The 25,284-nt window shown below is 40.4% G+C and overlaps 1 protein-coding gene across 1 annotated transcript in view; it reads left to right on the plus strand.

The window, feature by feature from the left end:
* LOC139944270 (uncharacterized) overlaps positions 1 to 23,249 on the plus strand; it is a 44,988-nt gene extending 21,739 nt beyond the window's left edge. The window contains exons 5-7 of the mRNA XM_071941259.1: positions 663 to 701; positions 17,039 to 17,178; positions 17,589 to 23,249. Of these exons, the coding sequence (XP_071797360.1) occupies positions 663 to 701; positions 17,039 to 17,178; positions 17,589 to 17,759 (350 nt within the window). The 3' untranslated portion in view covers positions 17,760 to 23,249. The remainder of the gene's footprint in view (positions 1 to 662; positions 702 to 17,038; positions 17,179 to 17,588) is intronic.
* Positions 23,250 to 25,284: the final 2,035 nt, after the last annotated feature.

Genomic DNA, 25,284 nt, shown 5'->3' on the forward strand with positions numbered 1-25,284 from the left:
ATTTACAAAATGTTGAAACTAATAAGAATAATGCAATGCCAGTTTACAAATTTTTGCAGTTTATAAAAACTCCTGACAGTCTCCTGACGATGACTAGAGCAAGCTAGTCGAAACGTTGAGACCAATTCAGAACTGACTCCGCGGCAGTACAGTTATTACGATCCTATAAGCTAAAGTAGTAGTCCAGTTTAATTTCTATACCATCCGCCCTGGTAATAGTTAAAAAGCAGGACAGTTCTTTTCAGAACTGAGAAGTCTCCCGAACCCCCCATTATCTACTCCACGGCAGTAGAATAAAGCAAGACAGTTCCCTAAGAACAACTCTACCTGGCAAGTAGATACACCCATGGTGTTACCGCAAACCAAATATACATTATAAAAACAAGTAAGTGCATATTATTTTATATTCTGTTTTTAAAAGTATAATGAATAGGGTAGATGGCCTTAGCTTTCGATCCAATCCGGACCTTCTTCAGAGGCATAATTTAAGAGCCAGAAATTAGTTAGTGTCCACGTGTGTGCAATAAATAGATTAGGCCAAACATTTGAGGTGTATTTTAACTTTTTATTTAAGTCGCCCTGTGTCAGTTTTCGCCATGTCACAAATGATGGATAATATGCATGAAATGTTTTTACCTAGCTTTTATTGTTTCTGTTTTCAGAGTGTGTCCCAAATGAGAGTGCCACTGAGATAAACAAAGGTACATGTACAATTTGCGTTAATATATTTTGCTTCCCTTCCCTAACTGGAACACTGAAATTTACAAAATGTTGAAACTAATAAGAATAATGCAATGCCAGTTTACAAATTTTTGCAGTTTATAAAAACTCCTGACAGTCTCCTGACGATGACTAGAGCAAGCTAGTCGAAACGTTGAGACCAATTCAGAACTGACTCCGCGGCAGTACAGTTATTACGATCCTATAAGCTAAAGTAGTAGTCCAGTTTAATTTCTATACCATCCGCCCTGGTAATAGTTAAAAAGCAGGACAGTTCTTTTCAGAACTGAGAAGTCTCCCGAACCCCCCATTATCTACTCCACGGCAGTAGAATAAAGCAAGACAGTTCCCTAAGAACAACTCTACCTGGCAAGTAGATACACCCATGGTGTTACCGCAAACCAAATATACATTATAAAAACAAGTAAGTGCATATTATTTTATATTCTGTTTTTAAAAGTATAATGAATAGGGTAGATGGCCTTAGCTTTCGATCCAATCCGGACCTTCTTCAGAGGCATAAAACAAGTACAAACCAATACATATCCATTTATAGAAAAAGAGAGGGGGAAAGGGATTGTGGAAAGGATCCAGAAAGAAGCGGGAAAATAACAACCAATCAAAGTTTCTATTTCAGAAACAATATGAGTGAAGTGGCGAGGACAAAGGATGTTTAGTATGAAAGGATGGGTTACTGGACCATAAAAGTGGTAAATGTAGTGTTCGACAACAATGCAGAGAGACATAAAAGGGTAGGATTAGAGAGCAAGTTGCATCATGATGCAACTAACAATGGTCAATAAGAACAGCAAGATCAAAGGTATGATGATTTTAAAAATAGGTATAAGGGACCTGTGGAAAAGGGGGGGGGGGGTTACTTACGTCAATAGTTACAGTGATGAATTTATAAAAACAACTTTAAACAAAATTCATTTTTACTTTATGTACAGAATATATACAACATATAAGTTCTTAGGCAGAAGTGAAGTGGAGGGTAATGAGAAGTTATTTAACACCAGTTGTAACGGCGGATTTTAACTGCAACACGTTAAACACAATAACCACTGCTTGTGACCTTAGCCCTTTTCACACTACAGGTATTTCCCGGGAAATTCCCGGGAAATGTTAGTCGATCTGTTCACACTACAAAAAAATTCCCGGGAAATAACATTTTCCCGGGAAATAATTTACCCAGTTAAGGGGTAGGGTTAAAGGCGTTAACCCCGGGGAAAAACGTTTTTCCCGGGAAAAGCAGCTAGTGAGAACGAAAGCGGGTCTAACTTACCCCACCTTTTGCTTCCACTGTGTTGAGACGTCATTAATCTCGAAAGGTCACAAACGTCAAAAATAGCGCGCCAAATAATTCGCGTGGTAACAATAGCCCTTTTTTGTTTTCTCCTTCTGCAAGTGTTTACGTTTAGGTACGAAAATAAAAGAGAATAACATCTGTAATTTACAAATAAATATATGAATTAAAAAAATTGACCACGTGAATGGAATAGGAATAGAATAAATAGTTGGCGTGAACAAGCTTCCTTCTCGTACACACGCCATGTGTGTATGGTATTTCGTATTTTTACATGTACTTGGCCGTTGGTGGACTTGTGTTGTCCAGAGTCAGATTTGAGTTCATCGATCGACATTGCTGTTTACAACCTGACAGTAAATATTTTAGCTCAATTTGTTGCTCAACTTCTTACGATGGGTAGAAGTGACCGATGGAGTAATGATGAAATTTTGAAACTAGTTGCATTTTGGGCCGACGATGCAGTCCAAAAACAGCTAGATGGGCATAGGCCTACAAGGCACGGGAAAGTTTTCTCAAAATTGGCTGACTGCCTGCGTGGTGCTGGGTATGAACAGACCCCTGCCCATTGCAAAAAACTGAAAACCTTGGGTAAAAAAGACTTTAGGTCGGTAGGATACTAGTTTTGTTTTTCAAGGCCTAAATATTTTCTATTGCATAAGTGTTCTCTTGCAAACATTTCTTTTTAGAAGAAACATACATTTAAAAGTCGTTATGAAGCCATGAAAAAAATGCTGGCCAATTTAGGGTTAAAGCCTATTCAGTGTTCTTTCTTTGCACGATGGGAAAACAGCACTGTTGATGTTGGAAGGGAAGATTGCTTCTTCTGCTTTCTACTGCTATTGTCAGATTGTGCAAAATCGACCATGCGGTGTTTTTTCTATAAAACCTTTAATTATCTTGGCCCTTACATCATGGACATTATTATGCAATCCTTCGAAAATGCCATTCAGAAAATTTCTAGGCCTTACCCCAGGGTTGATTCCCTTAACCCTGCCCCTGAGCAGGGTGAATTTTTTCCTGGGAAAACGTCATTTCCCGGGAAATTCCCGGGAGTATTTTTGTAGTGTGAACAGATCAACCAAAAGTTCCCGGGAATTTCCCGGGAAATAACTATAGTGTGAACAGGCAAAAATTGAGATGAACGCCAACACAAAACCTCTGGGTAAAACACGGACACAAAAGTCCATTCAATTACAGTTCTCAAAAGAAAGAACAAATTTGTCGCAGAGTAGAAAGCTCCCTTTCGCTTTTTCTAATAGCAACTTGCTCCCACCACCAGTGGCCGCTCTTCATGGTAGACCAGATTGACCTTTGACCAATACTTCAGCAAGTGCCATGAAACCCGTCAATCGCACGACAAATTCCATCCGATTGTTATACCGCATGTTTTTAAAACACTGTCACAGCAATCGTCTTCTCCTGACAAGACGTCAGCGACGTCTTCCCCGAACTGCAAGACTTCTTCTCCGCCGTAATCACACAATATATTGGTATAACAACACGCAAATACACAATTTATGTGCAGCCATTCTGGGTCGCATGTGGCAAGGATTTTGCAGCCGGCCGCGTGGCATTATGGGAACGGACTTCCGTCCACAAACATTGTAACTTCCGCATGGGCTGACCTGTTTACCACATTTCCTGGGGTTTGATCGTAAGTGTGAAACGACCGTGCATATTCCTGGAGTTACCAAATTGGGATAGTGAGAACGGTTGCTGGGGTGGCGGTGGGGTTAAAAACTTCCGGGATTTTCCCGGGAGTTTATTTCCCGGGAAATGGCTCTGTAGTGTGAAAAGGGCTTATTTTGCCGATTCCTTTGCTCATGTACATTTAATGCCCTTTATTTATCGCTTCACAGTGCATCACAACGCACAATCCATGTATACATCACGATTTATTTTTGAACGTGTAGTTGGTGTCAATCAAAAAGTTCGGTTCTCCCAGTTGCATTTCACGGTTGTAAATGACATGAGCTATACGTTATAATATCAAACGAGATGAAACGGTTCCAAACAACAATCTAGGTTCGACAAAAAGAGTACAAAACCAAAATGGCTCTTACGCAGTTAATTCCACCAAAGATTCACTCTGCAATCAGTTAAGATATCGTATGTCCCTTCCTTAATATCCAATCAAATTTGCCTACAAGCAAATCTCTGTTTAGCAACAAAATCTAACATTTCTGATCCAGCTTTGATTCAGCGACGCATATATGTCTCCATTTTTCTGCTGCATGCCCGCCCTCTTGCGTTCGAGCCAAAAAACTAAACTAGCAGTAACATCCCGGCCCCTTAAATGGGAACATTTCCGGGTGAAAATTTAAACTTTAAGGAAACAAACTGTTCAAACTGTTCAACATAAGTGTCCATAAGATTCATGAGTAGTCGACGAGCTATATTGTGGGATTTGCTGGAGCAGAGCATGTCGTACACTCCCAATCAGGAGGCATTATTCTAGCCTGAGAAAACCTGATTGTTGCAAACCCTAATCATGGGACTCGAGGAGGCAGAGCTTGGTAATAGGTCTCACTATTGTGTTGCGACTGGACTTGACCTCAGCTGACCTGACCAAACCATCTTTGCCAGGAAACGTCTCTGTCACAAGTCCCAGAGGCCAGTTCTTTCTAGGTGTTGCTTCATCCATAATAAGCACCATGTCTCCGATTGCCAGGTTCCTCTGCGGTTCAATCCACTTCTGCCTTAGCTGTATAGTGGGTAAGTACTCTCTCACCCAGCGCTTCCAAAACTGGTCCGAAAGAAGCTGCACATGTCGCCAACGTCTTCCATATGAGTCCTGCTTGATGAAATTCCCTGGGGGTGCTGGCTGACCTGCCCGAAGCAGAAGCAGGTGATTGGGTGTTAGGGCCTCTAGATCCTTGGGATTGTCTGAAACTGGTGTAATTGGCCGACCATTTACAATCGACTCAACCTCACAAAACAGGGTGTCGAGTCGTTCATCATCAAGTACCTGGTCTTTTAGAGTGGCATTAAGAACTTTACGCACTGTTCGTATATCTGGCGCTCCAGACGCCTCCCATGTGTGACGCCGTTGGAGTGTTGAATTCCCATTCTATCTCATTCAGCAAGAGATATTCCTTCATCCTATTCGTTTCATTCCACTTCTGAATGGATTCTCTCAGTTCTCTTTCACCTCCGACAAAATTTGTTCCATTGTCAGATCGCATTCTTCTTGGCATTCCTCTTCTTGCTGAAAACCTCACCAGAGCATTTATGAAGGAATTTGCATCCAGTGAATGAATCCTCTCGATGTGTATGGCTCTGCATGCCATACAAGTGAACAGACAGCCATATCTCTTTTCCTGGCTCCGCCCCCTCTGTACTAGGAAGGGACCAAAGCAGTCCACCCCAGTGTCAGTGAAGGGTGGATTACCTGGTGTAACTCGGTCCGTAGGGAGATTTGCCATTCTCTGTGCACATGCCTTTCCTCTGAGCCTTTTGCAGTCCATGCACTTGCGCAAAACTTGACCTATCATTGTACGTGCTTTCGGTATCCAATACCTTTCTCTCACAAGGGACAACACATACTCCTTTCCAGAGTGCGCTGCCTTCCTTTCATGGAAGTAGCTGATAACGAGCCTTCCTACATGCCCGTGGGGGACTATCAAAGGATGCTTTGCTTGGTCGTTAAGTGGAGCCATCTGTAATCTTCCTCCAATTTTGAGCATCCCATCTTCCACGATTGGGTCCAACTTGTAGATGCTGCTTTTACTGCAGATCCTTCCACCATCTTCCAACGCATGTAACTCATTACCATAATGCAGTCTCTGAAGATAGCCTATGATAGCTTGTTCTGCCCTGCGTAATTCATGAACTGTCAGACATGCTTGTGTTTTCATCCGTCTATGGTCAAACAGCCATGTTTTGAACCGCAGTATCCATGCTACGGCTTTCTTTAAGCGAATCCAGCAAGAGTATTTCTCCAGCAGCTTCTCAACCGTGGCCCCTTGGGCCTCTGCCTTCACAACGCATGTTTTGGCTACTTGCTTAACTTCCTTGTCATCATTAAGCAGATCAGAACTCACATTCTGTTTTGTCGGCCAAGTTGATTCATCCCTCCACAGGAAATCCGGCCCCTGTTTCCATCTGGTGCAGGACAGCATCTGCTTAGCATCCAACCCTCGAGAAGCATCGTCGGCTGGGTTTGAGGCAGTGTCTACATGCCTCCATTGACTCGGAAGCGATCCATCATGAATTATAGCCACTCTGTTGGAGACAAACGTGTGGAATCGTTTAGATGTGTTCTTGATGTACTGCAAGACGATCATGCTGTCAGTCCAAAATATGGTCTCATGTATTTCTAGCCTCATTTCTCGACGAAGCATACTATCCAAACGGACTGCCACCACTGCTGCCAATAAATCTAGCCTCGGTATGGTCATAGGCTTGATGGGTGCTACTCTTGACTTCCCCAACTGAAATGTGCAGTGTGGAATTCCTTTCTGATTGACCAGTCTCACATAAGAAACTGCTCCATAGGCGGCCGACGTAGCATCGCAAAAGTGGTGTAACTGTACCCTTGCAGGCACTCCAAAGTCTCGGGGCTCTATGCATCTCTGAATTTTGAAATTTTCCATCATCGGAAGCTCTGTCAGCCATTTAATCCATCGCCTATGGTTTCCTGGTTCTAGCTCATCATCCCACCCTTTGTCTGCCTTGCACTCATCTTGAAAAATACATTTAGCTTGAAGCACGAAGGGGCAGACTAAGCCAAGCGGATCGTACACCGAACTCACAATGCTCAATAGACCTCTTCTTGTGTAGCTCTTCTCCTTTGGCTTTATTTTGATACCGAGAACATCTGTATCAGTGTTCCGGTGCACACCAAGTGCTCTTTCAATTGGGAGAGGTGATCGATCCAAATCCAAATCCTTAACTCCCTTGGCTCTTTCGTCAAGTGGGATTGACTCAACTACTTTTCGGCTATTTTAGATCCATTTGGTTAGGCGAAAACCACCCAAAGACAGTAGCTTTGTAAGTGACTTCACCAATGTCACTGCTTCTTCTTCATTGTCCACTGCTTTCAAGCAGTCATCTGCATAGAAGTTTTCCATTACAGTAGTGACTGTTTTGCCGTCAAACACATCTGCATTATCTTCAGCAGTTCTACGCAGGGCAAAATTGGCACAACTCGGACTCCATACACCCCCAAAGAGGTGCACTGCCATTCTGTAGACTTCTGGTTGCTTGTCTGTGTTTCCGTCCACCACAAAAATCGAAGGGCATCTCTATGGCAAGGAGAAACTTTCACTTGGTGAAACATAGCCTCTATGTCACCCATGACTGCAACTTGGCGCTCTCGGAATCTGACAAGAACTCCTATCAGCTTATTAGTCATATCAGGGCCCTGAAATACTGCCTTGTTCAGGGAAGTTCCAGCATATTCGGCTGCACAGTCGAAAACAATGCGTAACTTATCTGGTTTGTTGGGGTTTGTCACATTATGGTGGGGAAGGTACCATGTACATCTGGCAGAGACATCTTTGTCAGTACAAGGTACACGTTCTGCGTACCCTCTTTCGAGCAAATCGTTAATACCAGCCTTATATCTGCTGTGAAGCTCAGGGTCTTTAGTCAGACGTCTTCCAAGGCTTTGTAGTCTCTTATCAGCAAGGGACCTGTTGTCTGGCAACTGTGGTGAATACAGCTTGAAGGGGATATCCATTTGATAATGCCCATCCACAACTGTCAGTGTTTTGTCCCAAACGTCGATTACCCTTTTGTCGTTTATGGACATTCGAGGGTGGCTTCCTGCCAGTGCATGGGCTGTGTCTAACTTCCAAAAGCGCTCAATCTGTGCCTCAAGTGCAACTTTATCGTGGCTTGCTGCATGCACAAAACTGCAGACACTGCTCATGGAGGGTTGGTTATCCATGATTGGCCCATTGAGTGTCCAACCAAGAGCCGTTCTAATCGCATATGGTTCTCCTGGTGACCTTGTCTCACTTCTAAGGGCATAAGGGCCTGAGGAATATCCTGCCCGATTATGATTGTCACCTTGGATTCATGCACTTGGGGCAAGTCTAAATCTTTGAAGTGGTCCCATCTTCTCAAGTCGGCTGAAGTTGCCAAACAACTGCTTAGAGCTGGGAACGACTGTAGAGCATAAACTCTTGGCAACTGAATGACATTTCGGTTTCTTTTCTTCCCGGCTGTGCCAGTCACTTCCAATGTAACTTCCAATGCTTGTGAATCCTTGCCCTCATTCAGGGTCTCTAGTGATAAAACTGTTTCCTTTGCTTCCTGACCCATTTGCTCCAATAAAGAACGTGAGCAGAATGTTCAATTACTGCCAGGGTCCAGGAGAGCATGTGTTTGGATAAAGTCAGTTTGGCCTTTACCTCTGACATTTACCGTGACAATGGGGAGGACGACCTTTGCTCCCTTTCCCGGGGGGCCAACTGCACAGCTTTTCGCTTCGACTTCGTGCACATCTCTATTTTTCATATCCCCGGTCGGTAAATTGTTTTGCGGGTTTGGTCTCTCCATGGCAAACTGCATTGCATCATGTAGCCACACAGAGTGTCTCAGAGTGCACCCCTCTATGTTACAATCACTCTTTCTCCTGCGCCATCTTGCAGCGTGGTTGCTAGCATCCATGCAGTTGAAACACAGTCGCTTTCTCTTTATCAACTCCATTCTTTTCTGTGAGGACATTTTCTGAAATTCCTTGCAATTCCTTGCATTCCTTGCCCAGAGAGGCGATGGACTCCTTCACACAAGCAACACTGTCTCATTGCCCACCCACTCCTTTTGTCAGGGATCTCTCCCTTTTCACCCCAGTCCAGTTTGTTCATTGGGTTATCCTCAGCCAGTACATTGAATGATGAGCCTCGTTTTGACATGCATGACTTGTCAATCGATTTCTGGTCCTTATATTTGGTGGCAAGGGACCCGAAAATAGGGTCGTTTGCCTCTTTAGCAGCCATACTCAGAAATTTGACTAATCCTTCAACATTTGGATTAGCCTTGCTCAAGGCAGTCGCATTATTCGCTCCGAAAAGACGCAGCTGTAAACCCACCCGCCGTATACCCTGTGCATGGTGTGTGCGATCACACCGAATGACCAACCCGTATACACACTGTCACATCGCACGAATACTGTTCACACAAGTCATCGCACTCGTACACCACTAACCGCATGCGGAGGTCGTCAGGCCGACAGCCTTGTCGGATCTGTATCTTCCCGTTTTAATGTGTTGTATTGAAAAAATTCCAATAGTGGACGAAATTGGGGGGGCTCGAGGATATGCTAGTATGCAGCTCATGAATATGTATATCGTTCGTCAGACCTATCAGACAACACAGGATGTGAGGCAAATGAATTATTCATTTTGACGTCCAATCACGCACTTCCCTTATCACGACCTTTGGACCCTATCATGCGTCCGTGGTGGTGGTGTGTGAGGTAAACATGTCTCGTCTTTCGCGGGCATTATGGTAATGAGCTGACCGTGGGAACTCTTCGCTTATTATAGTAATGAGGTCAGTGGCTTCAACACAGATCCTACAAGGCTGTCGGCCTGACGGCCTCCGCATGCGGATAGTGTACGGGGGCATCGTGTCGTGCGATGTTACAGTGAATACGGGTGGGTTTTACGCCAATGAATACGGGTGGGTTTTTATACAGCGGCGGTCTTTTTTCGGAGTGAATAATTCGACTGCCTTGAGCAAGGCTACATTTGGATAGTCACCTGTACGTTCCACATCCTTAACTGCCTTTGTACGCCATCTAGACTGTAGATGGAATGGGAGTCTCTCAACTATTTTCACCATTCTCACACGAGAGTCCAACTCATTGCATTTGCCCATTGCAGTTAGCGTTTCCATACAGCCCCTGACATCATCGGCAAAGTCTTGCAAGGCGTCTCCATCATTAGCCTTTAGAGATGGCCCATCGGTCACCTTCTTTACCCACGCTTGTGAGATGGTGAAATCATTGCCAAATCTCTCCTTTAGAAGATTACGTGCCTTCTTGTAACCCTCTGATGGCAGCATCAAAGCACATGGTCTGATTACACGGGCTGCCTTATCTTTGCAGTATTCAAACAGTCTGTTTAGTTTAGCGCCATCACTGACTGATGAATTACCCACACAACAATCAAATGACCGAATGAACACCCAATAGTCCATAGGGTCACCGTCGAAAGTTATTATGCTGCTCTTTGGTAAGTTCATAACATCTAGCATCTGACGCTGCAGTGCAAGGGAGGCACTCTCGTTTACCTTTAAAGGCGGTGACCATCCCTCAATGGTAGGATCAAACTTTGAATCCATAACTTTATCGTTGTCTCCACCTTGAGATTTGTGTACGGATGTAGAGGTTACAAACAAGGTTTTTTGGTTCACCAAATCCAACAGTTCTTCCTCTTTTGCGGAGGTGCCATACTCAAATTTTTCGTTTGTGCTTAAGAAAGGATTTGTCTGAGCACTTTGCTCTGGCACGTTCATGAATTTGGCCAGCGTCTGTTCTTCTGCAGTAACTGCCTCAAGTTCAGCCTTTATTTTTAGGTTTTCCATTTCAGCCTTTTGTCTTAGCATCTGTTCCCCAATTTGGGATTTATATCTCAACTGTTCCAACTCTAGCTCCTGCTGCTGCATTAGAAATTTTGCTTTGACAACCAGAGATGCCCTTTTGGCTGCAGTTGAGGTTGTCGATTCTGATCCAGTGCTGCCGTTCTGTGAGACGCTGTCAGTTGGAGCAATGTCGTCGAGCTGAACAGAGACCAAGAAGCAACATTGACTACGTGCTCGATTTAGTATTTCTTCATTTTCATCAGCATCCTCTCTTAACTTTGGCAACCTCTGTTTGTCAAGTTGTAAGGCTAACTTTACACAGTCTGCATGTACGTCATGGTAATTTGCGACTGCCGTTTCCAAGGATGTCAATTTACCTTTCACAATCTCCACGTCAAGGTTCCCATCAACAGCGTGTTGAAAGTCTGTGAATTTTCTCTTTACATTGGAGGCATGGCCAGCCCGAGACCTCGATATTCTTGTAAGTTTATCTCCGCTCACATTTTCCTCAACCTGACCCGCATCCATTTGTTCTGCCATCATAATGTTCACTTGCAAACAAAATACAACCTTTGGTTTTGTACAGATGTAACGGCGGATTTTAACTGCAACACGTTAAACACAATAACCACTGCTTGTGACTATTTTGCCGATTCCTTTGCTCATGTACATTTAATGCCCTTTATTTATCGCTTCACAGTGCATCACAACGCACAATCCATGTATACATCACGATTTATTTTTGAACGTGTCAATCAAAAAGTTCGGTCCTCCCAGTTGCATTTCACGGCTGTAAATGACATGAGCTATACGTTATAATATCAAACGAGATGAAACGGTTCCAAACAACAATCTAGGTTCGACAAAAAAAGTACAAAACCAAAATGGCTCTTACGCAGTTAATTCCACCAAAGATTCACTCTGCAATCAGTTAATATATCGTATGTCCCTTCCTTAATATCCAATCAAATTTGCCTACAAGCAAATCTCTGTTTAGCAACAAAAATCTAACCTTTCTGATCCAGCTTTGATTCAGCGACGCATATCTGTCTCCATTTTTCTGCTGCATGCCCGCCCTCTTGCGTTCGAGCCAAAAAACTAAACTAGCAGTAACACCAGTGTTTATGTTAAGTCCAAAGGGTTTGACTGTCTTGAGTTGGTGCATCCAGTGTGATTCTCTATTCTTGCGGTGCGTGTCATCACCATTGCAAGCTTCAATCACCAGAAGTTCAACATCAATGACACTATGATTGGGGCTGTTGAAGTGGATAGAGACTGGGTACGGTTTCTTGGTCTTTATGGAAGAGATATGATTCGCAAAGCGAAGACTTCGTTTGGTCTTAGTCTCTCCCACATATTGTAGCCCACATCTCTTACATGATATGACATAGACTACATTAGACGTGCTGCATTCAGAGTCGGTCTTGATGTTGTATGAAGAGCCAGTGGTATGACTCTTCACCTTAAGTGAGGGCTTAATGTACAGACACGTTTTGCATTTGGAACGGGTACATTTGTGACAGCCCAGTATATCTGTCGGGGGTTGTGTTCAGACTGTACCTGGGGGAAGTTTGGCCCTGACTAGGATGTCACCAAGGTTCTTAGGGCGGCGGAATGCAACCATGGGAACCTCAGGGATTGCTGAGTGTAACCTTCTGGAGGAGTGAAGGATAGTCATGTTATTATTGAGAATTGAGGGAAGTTTGAGTAGTTTGGGGTGGAAGGTGGTGACCAAAGCAACTCTATTGGTGGGAGCTTTTTTAGCTCCCGTGTTAGTCAACAGAGTATGACGAGGTACGTTGAGAGCCCTGTTGATAGCAAGTTGGACCCTACGTTCGCTGTGTCCCCTAGATACAAGGAGTTTCCTTAGCTCTGATGAGCGCCTCTTGTACAGGGTATCTGTGGAACAGATACGCCTGATACGTAAGGCCTGACTGTAAGCAATTGCCTTCTTACAGTGACTAGGGTGACAGCTATTGGAGAGAAGGTACTGGTGGGTGTCGGTGGGTTTACTGTAAACATATGTGACAAGGCCATTAGGAGACTTGGTTATTGTCACATCTAGAAAGTTCACACTGGTGAGAGATTGTTCGGTAGTGAACTTTATGGTGGGGTGAAATGAATTTATATGGTCAACAAACTCATCCAAGCTGTCTTGGTCACCACACCAGATTGAGAAAATATCATCAATAAATCTCCACCAAACTAGCGGTCGGTTGGGGGCGGAGGACAGGAGTCTGTCCTCCAACTGAGACATGAATAGGTTAGCATATGAGGGTGCCATTTTGGTACCCATAGCAGTAACCTGTACCTGTAAAAAATGCCTGTCAGAAAATGTGAAATTATTCTTCATTAGAATGTGGCTCATGAGTTCCTTAATATGACTCACTGAGGGGCGGGACTGATTACTAGCATTGAGGGCAGAGACACATGCACTCATGCCTTCATGATGGGGTATGTTAGTATACAGTGATGAAACATCAAAAGTAACCAAAATGGCAGAGTCAGGTATTTGGTGCTTGACCTCATCTAGTTTGTGGAGAAAGTCTTTGGTATCCTTGATGAAGGAAGGAATACGGCAGACTAAGGGTTTGAGAAAGCTATCAACAAACTCAGAAATGCGCTCTGTGGGGCTACCATTCCCAGATACAATAGGTCTCCCCGGGTTGGTGGGCTTGTGTATCTTAGGTAGAAGGTAGAACCTTGCTGTACGGGGGTCATGTGGGAGGAGATAGTTAAATGTATCTTCCTCAATACCATTGGCATTATAAATCCTAACCAGGGTGTCACTGATATCTTTGGAGAAAGATTCAGTGGGATCAGAAGCACATTCAACGTAATGATCAGTGTTACTGAGCTGTCTATAAGGCCCTCAGCAATGTAGTCATGTGTGTTCATGACTACAACTGCGGACCCCTTGTCAGCCCGTTTAATCACTATGTCTGGTGATTGGCGGAGCTGTGTAAGGGCGTGCCGCTCATCTTGGGGGAAGTTATTGGGAGTAGGGGTACTGGGGGCCTTAAGAACCTCAGAGTTAACCGAATTGATGTATGTCTCTAGAGACACATCTCGGTTCTTAGGGGGTACCCAAGTACTCTTTTCCCTGAAGCGGTTGCGGGGAATACGTTGGGTCTCCACAGATGACTCGTCATCCATGGAGGGCTCTACATGAAAGTATTCACGTAGGCGTAACCTACGATTGAATTGGGCCATGTCCTGTTGGAAAAGAAGTTGGTTAGGTTCTCTGGGTGTGGGGCAAAACTTAAGACCCCTTGAGAGGAGTTTAACCTGTGGGTCAGTAAGGACCATGTCAGACAGGAAACTACAGTATTGGTCTCTGGCGACCTAACAGTAGGAGGAGCAATGGTGGCTCTCTTACTGTGGAAACGTCTATGGTGTGTTTCTTATGGTTAGCCAGGACATTCATACGTTTCTTGTTCTGTTTGTCCATTAGGGTGGACCGTAAGTGGTTGACGTTACATAGTATATGGTATCTTGTAACTGTTCATACTCTTCAATAGAGCATGACTCCTGGAGTTGAGACTCAGTGTCTGTTATCTCAAGTAACTGGTTATCAATGAATTGTTGGCATTGATTTTCCAGCAACTTGATCAAACGGAAAAACGTATTAGTGAGTGTCTTGTTCCATTTCTTCAAAAAGGATGGGTCAAGGTCCCCAAAGGAAGGGGTACACTTGATCTGTAGGCCTTTTGGGAATGATACGGGACAAACGATAAAAACGGTAGTTATCAAGATGTGTCATGTAACGGGTGGTCTTTTCTTTAAGCTTACGAAGCTTGTGGAAAATGCACTTGGTGTCGGGAGCAAGTGCCATAATGGATGGGGGAATACAGTCAAGGGGAAACATGTTAAATCATTCCTGTGGAGAGAACGGGTTGTAAATCCTGTACAAAATTGATTATTAGTTAACAGAGGCAAAAGGAAAAAGTAAAATAAACCTGCGAGTAAATTGGGTTATAACAAGACCCTGTTACTGTAAAAGAACGGGTTAAACCTGCAAAAAATAAATTATGTACAAACCTGAAAAGAACAAAAAAGGGTTATGTTCGAAACAATTTCGTCGCCATGTTGTTTATTATGAAGCCTGAGCCTCACTGAGCCGGAGCCTGAAAATACCAAGCCTGAAGCCTCAAGCCTGAGCCTTCGATTCGAAAACGCTCCATGTGCTTTCTCAATGACATTCATAATGCTTGCATTTTCTTTTTGTTGCGTGAAATTAAAAACAGCGTCAAAAAAAGAAACTTTCTGCTCGGTACTCACTGTTGTTTTTCTGCCGCATCGCACAAGCCTACTACACGGGCGTCAATACCCGCCGTTCACGCATAAAGCTTGCGCGCACTGCCTTGTATAAACACCCCTTTCACAGAATGGTTTAGTCCGACTCCGCCGCGGCTCGGCAGTACGTCGATCTACATGTAGGCTGGTGCGATGCGGCAGAAAATCAACAGTGAGTACCGAGCAGAAAATTTGTTGACGATGCTTTTTAATTTCACTCAACAAACGGGGGAGCCTTATATAGTTTCTAGAAGTAGAAGTATGCTAGGACCTTCACCAGAACTTTGTCGTACTTGTCATGTCATGATCTACATAGCACGGTATAACCATGGAGGTGTATAAATAGAGTCATTGCTGATTAGTGTAGCATACAATTACAAATACAAACGAATCAAGACAATGTAACCATTGATGGGCTTTATCCATAAAGCTATATCTAGACTCTAGTCTACACCGGATAGAGGAATAAGAGATGATTGTATTTTTGGTAAAACAGTCATGACAGTCCTCGATCATCATGACCTTGTCAATGTTTCTCTCTGTTTTGTAACAGAAAAAATGTCTTACTTTTGTCGGAGTATCTCTCAGCACAAATCGGAGTCACTGGTGGGAAGTTTTCGTTCTTATTTCCGATCCCTCGAGGGTGACTGATGGTTGCGGGAGGGTCACTGATCAGTGTTGCAACTTCTCGTCCTTGACCTTGTCAATGTCAGTTCTGACGGTTGACAGACATAGACGAGCAAACCTAAAAATAGTAATTTTATCGCGAAAAAAGGTCGCCTTTGGAGTTTGTCTTTAACTACCGTGTCTTGGCACATTCACTTTAGCTAAAAATGACCTTAATTCGTCTATGCCAGAACTATTTATTCTATCAAGCAGCTCTTTCTCGGTCACTCCTGCCACATCCATTTTGCAAACCGATCGATCGTGTACGAACGTTGAATGTTGTTTACTTTTTTGAGCGAGGTGCCAAATTTTTCCCACAGTCCTTTGCGCGCACATGCGCAGTTGTCCAAAATTGCTATCCTAAATAAGGTCTATTAACAAACGGTTATGCACACACACGTGACGCGCTCTCCAACAATAGGAGTAGAGGAACTGTCTGGGGTATTTATGAATGATATTTTGATTAAAATGACTTCTCAACATGTTATTTTACTCTTAGATCTCAAATATTAAATTTGGTTCGAGAAATTTACTTTTCTACGGCTGGAAGTAACTCTAAATCTGAAGATCACGTGATTTATCAGAACCACATTTTGGTTCTAATAGATCACGTGACCTTTGTATGACACCCTTCATCAACCGAAGTTCACTCCGAGGTGCGCATTAATTGAAGTATATTTGTCAGACTCTGTATAGAAAGGATGTAAAAAGAAAACACAGTATGTAGGGCTTCACAGTTTTAATTTGCACTCACTGCAACATCACATCCAGTATGACATGGGATGGCTGGCTGCATTCTGTGTGTGGTGCACAAGGTGATGACCCTATACTTACTCACTTGGGTATTTCCAGGCTTCTGATTGGTTATAAATTGACTGTTCAAACAAAGGGGGCTTAAGCAGCTGTTGAATAATTAGAGGGGGCATATATTGTTGGAAATTTAGGGGCAGGGGCATAATGACAATTTAGCGGGGATTAAGGCATAAGGCCCCTACATTCGTTTTTTTTTTTTTACAAATGCTCAAACAGGCATTTATGGTATTTAAAAGGATTGTTCTTCTCCATTTTTGGAAGACCTTTGGAATCATATTGCCCAACGAAGCCGGTATGTCCTTAAAAGGTGCTGCACCCTTAGCCAACTTGCGGGGGAAATACTCATCAGACATTTGTGGTGGGAAAGAATCAGTACATCGAATCAACTGAGTTAAACAATTTATCGCTCCTTCACATTATTAAACGGTTCAGTGTAGAATAACATCGATTTTATCTTGGTTAAGGGTCATTCATAATAGTCAATGCTAAACAAGTTCGATATGTTTTCGAAATTGTGGGTGGGTTAGTCAACAGAAATAACTGAAAATCAAAATTCATTTTTGGTATAAAAAAAAGATATAAAAAAAAAGACAACAACAAAGCAACAACCAGAAGAAACATTTTTCGAATTATGAATGGCCCCTTATATGAAACAATGATTATTTCCCTGCTAATTTTAATCAACTGTTTTCGTGTCAGGTTTAAACAAGGAAGATGCATCGAAAAGTCCAAAACCTGAAAAGTTTTTTGCCGATCCAATCGGAGAGAAGCCAGTGACGGACGTACCAGGCATTGGAAAAGAACTCGGACTGAAACTCAACAAGAAAGGCATCACTTTTGTATGTTTACTGCATTAGTTTCATTACAACGACAGTAATATAATTTATTTTCATGATACCAACAGATTTAAATCAAGTTGATCAAATTACAACAGCTAAGCTCCGTCACTTGAAAATGAAGGCTGAATATATTAAGAACATAAACTTTGAAGAGACCTACGTCATGAACTGTTGCTTCGGTTAGAAACTAACTTGTTTCCGGTCATGGTCGCTAAAACACGCCCTCTGACGGTAGTAATTATAGGGAAATAAGGTTGCAATCTGTATATTGTTAAACTTATTTCAATAAAGTTAATCCCATTTTTTGTATGTATGTTGGACTAATTTTAGAAGTTAACATAAATTCTTACTGGTATGGAAATAAACTTAATAATTTACTTTTAATTTGATTTTTCTTATTAATTAAATAGATACATCTTCTTGGAAAGTATCTGACATTGCAAGGACGCCATAATAAGGACAAATACTTCATCGAATGGTTTTGCATGATGACAGAAACTAACCAACGTAATAACGCAACTACGTGCTTCAACGCTTTGAAGGATTGGACCAAAAAATTCATCAATATTGATTCCAACTAGGCCTTGTATTTAGGTAACGGAGGATTAAAAGGTATACCAATCAAACTTCGTAGCGTAGGGAAGGAACTAGTAGAACCTCACGCGCAATGTGTAATTCATGGGGTTAACCGCACTTAAAGGGTTTAAATGGAATCCACTGAATCCTATTTGCAGTAAAAAAAAAAAAATAAAAAAAAAAATAGACAATAATAATAATTAATATACAGCGCATACCACCGTAAGGTTTCTTAAGCGCTTTAAAGAGAGAAAGATGTTGAAAGGGGCAGGAAAGAATGAATTAACTGTGATTACGTTGATTGAACAAAACTTGTTTTAACCCGGGTTTTAAATGTATAAGTATGTTATCAAGATGGACAGCTTAATTGCAGGAAAGCCGTTGACAAAACAAATTCTTGATGTTGTAATCAATTCGAGGCCAAAACTTTGTGCTTCAAATATTTTATTACCGCTAGACAGTCAGGCAGGCTTGTCGCGGGACCTGTGTGCTCAGTCTGTCACCGGTCTGGCCCGGGCATTTGGTTTATTTCGTCCAATTGACCCCCTTGGACGGTGCCTTGCATTCCTTGATAGCCGGTCTGTGCTGGCTTAAAATTGCTTTATTTATTACTTTTGATTTCGCTTGCTTCGGTACTAAACCAACTGGGGAACAACGCAAATACAAGCATTTTGTTATGGCTTAGCTCATTGCAGCATAAACAAATAAAAGGCTGCTCAGGCCACTCTGTTGATCAAACCAAAGTGTTTCTGTGTCGTATGTGGTAATAAAAGTTAATTTGTTATGATACCGATGTCGATCACAATGCACAAAACCCCAAAACGACAGTCATTACAATACATGATGGAGATGACCTGTATAAGAATACCAAAAATATAACTTAATATTGGCAATGTCTCGTAATAGATAGACTAAATAAAAAGTAAATTTGTCTGACTTTTTCCTGAAATTACTATATTTGGAGAATACTAAAGCTTATGCTCACACATCGTCAGCGGTCCCACGAAGTGACACGAATGTCAAAAGGAGGGAAACTAACAATTATGAGAAAAACTACTTTGAACGACATGCACTTTTTAAAAACTGTTTTTTTTTACTTGCATTTTATAGTCGCATCATTAAAATTTTAACACGAACTTGAAGCGTATGAGTCAGGATACTTATATTTATCCCATTATCTAATTTCCCCAGTGTGGGATAATAAAGTTCTTCATCTTATCTTATCTTATCTTGTTTAGCTTAATTTCTGTTTAAATAAAGCGTTATTGGTTCTAAAAGATTCGTGTCACTTCGTGAAAACCCGAATCCAGGATTCTGACATGTGCGTGCAGTTGGTGTCACTTCGTGAAACCGGCGAAGATACGCGTAACCCAATAGCATGTTGCGCCGAACACCACCGTAAAAACTGGTACCAGCTGCGCTAAAAATAGTTTTTTCTCCCAAGTAATTAAACAGAATGATAAAAGTATAGTTTGAAAGACAAACGCTTTTAAAAAACGGTTTTTTATTGCATTTGTTAGTCGCATCATTATAATTTCAACATGTACTCCAAGTAAATGAGCCAAAATACTTATTTGTCTCATCATTTTGCTATATTTTTGTTTAAATAAAGCGTTATTGGCTCTGAAAGATTTGTGTCACTTCGTGAAAACGGGAAACCCGGATTCTTACATGTACGCGCAGTTGGTGTCACTTCGTGAAAACGCGAAGATATGCGTAATCACAATGGTATGTTACGCCGATCACCATCGTAAAAACTGGTACCCGCTACCTTAAAAATACCCTTTCTCGCAAATTCACTAAAAACAATGATAAAAGTATAGTTTTATGATTATACAAAATATGTTTTATACATTATTGAATGTACTATTTTTTAGACATAGTTTAATAAAAGTGAATCAATTCAATTGTTAAATAAATAATAGAACAAACACACTTCTCAAAGTAATTTCAAGCTACACAATGCTGTGCTTCTGGGTTTTTTTTATTCGACAAACACAACAAATTAATCATAGAATAAATATTATATTAGGATTGGAAAAAATTGTTAAATAATTAAGTTTATCACGAAAACAGTTACAAGTAAACTTTTTATAATTTCAAGATGTTGGCTATTAAACCATACAAAAATATCACACTGAGTTTTGGTGAAGAACTGACAAATTAATTACTTATTAAAAAACATATAAACATGTTCTCACACTCATCTGTTTTCATGAAACTGCAGCAGACCTTCATACTAGATTGTTTTGCCACTAGGCATGTTTCACACAATAATAATGATAATATTACTAATCATCATAATAAACTAAACATTTGTAAAGAGCTTCATACGAAGTGCCTCACTGGTTTTGAACAAATTATATTAAATCATTTATTGTTCATAGTTATGTCACACTTTGCTCAGTGTTTAAGATTGAATCGCACATAAGATCACTCTTAGCTCTAAGAGAGAGCCATAAAATATTGTTTTGTTGCAGAATGCGGAATGCTTTGAACAATGACGATTTTCATGACTTATCAATATCTGTTTTTAGCACGTTACATTATTACCACCTAAAAAACACTTTTGTTAAATACATATGAAACATTAATCAAAACAAATACATTCTTTTATTTCATTCATGCACTCATAATTATAACAACCTTGGTTTAATGATAAAACAAAATAATAATTTGACATAAAAATCAAATTTTCATAGAAAAAGAAAATTAATTAAGTACAAAAAGTAGTTTGCATTGCAATTGAAACGAGCAGAATTTTAAAAATAAATCACAAAGAGTTGGCAAGCAGTTAAAAGCTTTACTTATTTTAATAAGGGTCTTGTTCTCCTGAACAAGTAAAGTTTTATGCTGATCATTCTATTTGCACTGTGAAATCGAGATTATCGCCAGAGTCTATTGTATGATCTTAACTTACTTGTTAACATCTGAGATAATATTACAGTTAATGTTTATGGGTTTGGGTAACTGTATGTAATATTGTTAACTCTTTCTATATATAAGTTGTCTTGGACATGTTTAAAATTAGTCAGTTTTTCAACCATACACTTACTTTATTTTGATAAAGAGCTGAATATAAACAAGTTTCCATTTGTGTCAGTCATCAATAATTGCTATAAAGATTGCGAATGGTTGGAAACCCAGGATAGACCCAGGAAGTACCCCCTTACTCATTCAGTGGTAGCACACTGAACAGGCAAACTAGATTGTGTACAGAAGAAAAGCGATTGTGGTTTACATCAGTCCATAAATATTTAGCAAGCTGCCCACAGGTGGCTGGTAGATGCGGGTCGATGGGCTGTACTTTTTTATCTGCAATCAGACACATTAAAACAGAAAAACAAGAAAATATGAATACTCGACAAACAACGTTTTAAAATTTATGCAAAAGTTATCACGAGTGAAAAACGATATCATTGTTTTACGTGTTCCTGTGTGCTTTCATATAAAGGTCAGTAAACAGTGTAAAACACACACTGGCTTTTAATTTCTGTTCACATAGTTAAGTCGGAGGGGTTTTGTTTTCAAAATAAATACCATTCAGCTGTTGTAAATCCACAAATTGAAGTCAACAGTTATATGTACATGTAATAGACATGCAGCCAATATCATGGTTACAAACCTGTATAAGTTATCGTTCCCTAGTGCTCTTATGAAGTATTCATCATCGGCTTGTCTCCGCTAAATTCCATGAAGTCCTTATATCTGCTGGGCCCAAAACTCACGACTAATCAAGATCCAAGATCAAGACCAAGGTCTGCAGAAATTAAACCTGAATAACAAAACAAATTCACAAAAATAAAAATAATTAAAGTCACCTGGAAGTGGTATTTTTTCAAAATAAAGCTTTTGTCACTAATATATGTGTTTTGATGAGTGGAATGTGAATAAACATTTTAAGGTTTTAAAAAATCAGTTCTTATGTTATTTACAAATTTAAGAGTAGACCCCGACCCGAGAGGGCGCTGTTCGTGACGTACATCGAGGCAGACTTTGCCTGTAATGCGTAGAGTAAACACAATTGCAAAATACATGTACGGACCAAGTCGTGAGTTTGTACGTTTCAACCGACCAGGTGTATTGCTGCTGAATGCAGAAAAACACTTTTTGAAATGTACCAACTCACGACTTGGACGTACATGTACTTTGCACGTGTGTTTACTATACGCATTGCAGGCAAAGTCTGCCTCGATTGACGTCACAAAAGGGGTAGGCGGAGTCAGCCCCAAACAACTTTATATATTTTTTAAACATATAAATCGTGACAAACAATTACTAAAAGAATTGTTTTATTGTTCGTAAGCATATACTCTTATGTTTGAAAGAAAAAAAATTCTATTTCCAGGTGACTTTAACGGTTTACTGTGTAAGTTTGTCATTTCACTTGAATTAAATATAAAGGTACACCCTTGTACAACCTTTAGTTACCTATGTCCACAATTATTAAAGACTGGAAACTAGTCCATTTTGGAATGCAGGAGAAAACAAAAACATTTATAAGTTTAATATGAAAAAGTCTTGACAGCATTAAATGGAATGAATAACTGAAACTGCAATAAAAGTCATATTCATAACGAAGGTAAAGTAACGTCTTAAAACATTATTAACATACCTTTTGGGGATGTAAAGTGAAGCCATTCCGTGTGTAGTATTACATCTGTGCAATTTGCAGAACCTATAACAAAATAATTACAAACCAAATTCAACTGTTATGCCTTACTAAATTTAAAAATGGAAACGAATCATCAAAGGTTTCCACAATTTATCAATGCAACTGGGTGATATTAATGAAAAACTTAAGTAATACCAATTTTTGAACAAGCCCAGCTAACTATATTATCTGTTGATGACAGACTAACGACTAGTTTTCTACTATGACCATAGGACGGTCCACACTAGAAATTATTGTAGTTATTGACCATACTCATGTCATAATCATGGAAGTTCAAAACCCCAACCCCAACCAAGCCAACATTAAATTAAATAAACAGAGCAAAATAGAGCTGTCATCAGACGTCATTTATCATATTAAATTGGTGAGTCGGTGATTATTACTTTACTATATAATGTTATGTATGGGATGGACACCATACTACTGTACTAGTGCATAAATATAGAGGCACATTGTAGAGGAAGGAAGTATGGAAACACATACAACAATGCTGTAATAAACTATAAAGTAACACAAACATTTTATTGCATGTTTGCTGCCTGCATACCGTATGCAGTAAGTTACATGTACACAGATGTACGATGCATGTGTTAGGACGAGTCTACGTCTACGACTACAGAACGAAGGCATATTTCTAATGCTGGTATTTCTTTATTAGGCTGTTTAAGTTTAATCTTACCACTAAATGAAGTACAATGGTCTATACATTATAAAGGGAACTTTTACGTTTGTTTCAAGACTTATTTTCACTCGTTAATTTATAAAAAGTAAAACAAAACATCGTTCAGTACTTACTAAAATCACCATACACAACACATTACAGCCTGCAAGCCTTCCATTAGTCTTGGTTCAAGACTCTCCTGGATTTGTCACAAAAGGGCGCGCTATCACCCCCAACGCGCTATCAACCACGAACCGCTATCACAGGAGAGTCTTGGCACATTCGTTAAATCTCCCCCCAAAAATGAAGGGGCGGGCTCTGCGGGAAACGTACGCACGCGCATTATGTTTCCCCCCGATTTTGGGGGAGATTTAACGAATGTGCCAAGACTCTCCTGTGATAGCGGTTCTCGGGTGATAGCGGTTCGTGGTTGATAGCGCGTTTGGGGTGATAGCGCGACCGCTTGTGACAAATCCAGGAGAGTCTTGAACCAAGACTAGCCTTCCATGTGATCTGTGTGTTGCCAAGCGGACAATGCACATGCGCGCAGCTCTTGTCCCCACGAAGACGAACAAAGTGTGCATTTTACAAGTTGAGGGTTCGATCAGATTTGGGAATGAATTTAGTTTGTGTCACTTCGTGAAAACGCCGGGTGCGCGCGCCGTTTTAACGAAGTGACAGTTATCTTGTTGTCAGTTCGTGAAAACGCAAACAGCGGTTTTCGACATGTATGTTTCAAAACGTAAAACCGTTAAATACCATGGCAACACTTTTTTTGACTTTTAAATTCATTGAGAATGAAGATTTCCTTCAACCCTAACGAAATATTTAAAAAAAAAAAATCCGAAAAGGGTAAATTTTTGACATTCGTGTTACTTCGTGGGACCGGTGACGACATACCTAAAGTGATCATGCTAAAAGCATGAACTGCTGGATGGACAGACATGCTGGCTATTTGGAGCTGGACAGAATCTGTTAATAAATGGCTGCATGTGTAAGACTATAATACAACTAAACTGCTATTATTATTTGAATATTAATGGTAGAAGGCAAGAAATAAAACCTAAACAAAGTTATTGCAGTTTCACTTGTTAGAGGATTCTCACACTTAGTTGACTAAAAGAAGTATCTGGCTGTGGTCAGCATGCACTAGAAATGGTTAATCAAATTATCTGATGGCCGACCATAGAGCAATAGAGTAGTCATTCTAACATTGTGAAAAACCTCTATACAAGTTTAAACATCCTGAAAAGTGCTTAAAAGCACTTTTCAGGATATTTGCACATTTTATAAAATGCATGAATTTTTATTATGGGAACAGCGATCCTAAGAAAGACCCTCGAGATATAAAGCTACGGGACGAACAGCCCGACTTGAGGAGTTACCGGCACAAATACAAATAATGATCTTTCTTTTGCATGCTGTGATAAGATGAAATATTAATAATAACAAGAGATAGTGATTGTAAACAATCACACAGCTGTTCCTGTAATAATTGTTTTCTAAGCTACAATAAAACACACACATTACAACTGTATGACATATAACCTATTCATGAAGCCTTCTTAGGCCTTAGTAAGCATTTACGTGTTACTAGTTCGTTCTTAGCGAGTTGCGTCATATTCACGAAGCACTCGTAACTTCAATCGAGTGCGTAAGTCCTTACTAGCGCTACGTGGGGTGGTTTTGGCTTCGTAGCGTTTTCTTTAGGCCCTTTTCAACATTCCTGTCCAACATTTCCTGGAGACTTGAGCTTTATATAAAGGACAACAGCTTTCTCAAACATTGCGAAATTTTGGAGAAGGAACCAACCTATTTTTTTTTTTTTTTTTTTTAATAAGTTCTTGTTGATTTGTGTTATTTTATTTCATCATTATATATAATTTTATTTATTTACTTATTTACTCGTTTATTTGTTATTTTTAATTTTTTTATTTATTTTTTTATTTATAATGACTATTTGTTGTTATGATTATTTGTTACTACTATTATTATTATTTCATATTTTAATTTATTCGTGTATTGTGTATTATTATTTTGGTTTTAAATTAGTTCGTCTGGTTGGTGTTTCTGCTCTTGTTTGGCTTTGCGTTTTTTAAAGTTTTTAACGGTGGTTTCTGTCTACACAATTTTGTTTACTTGCCATGATTTGTGTAACTTTTCAATACAATTGTACTGGTAGTAGTGATTAATA

This window comes from Asterias amurensis, chromosome 1 (genome assembly GCF_032118995.1).
Source record: "Asterias amurensis chromosome 1, ASM3211899v1".
Lineage (NCBI taxonomy): Eukaryota > Metazoa > Echinodermata > Asteroidea > Forcipulatida > Asteriidae > Asterias > Asterias amurensis.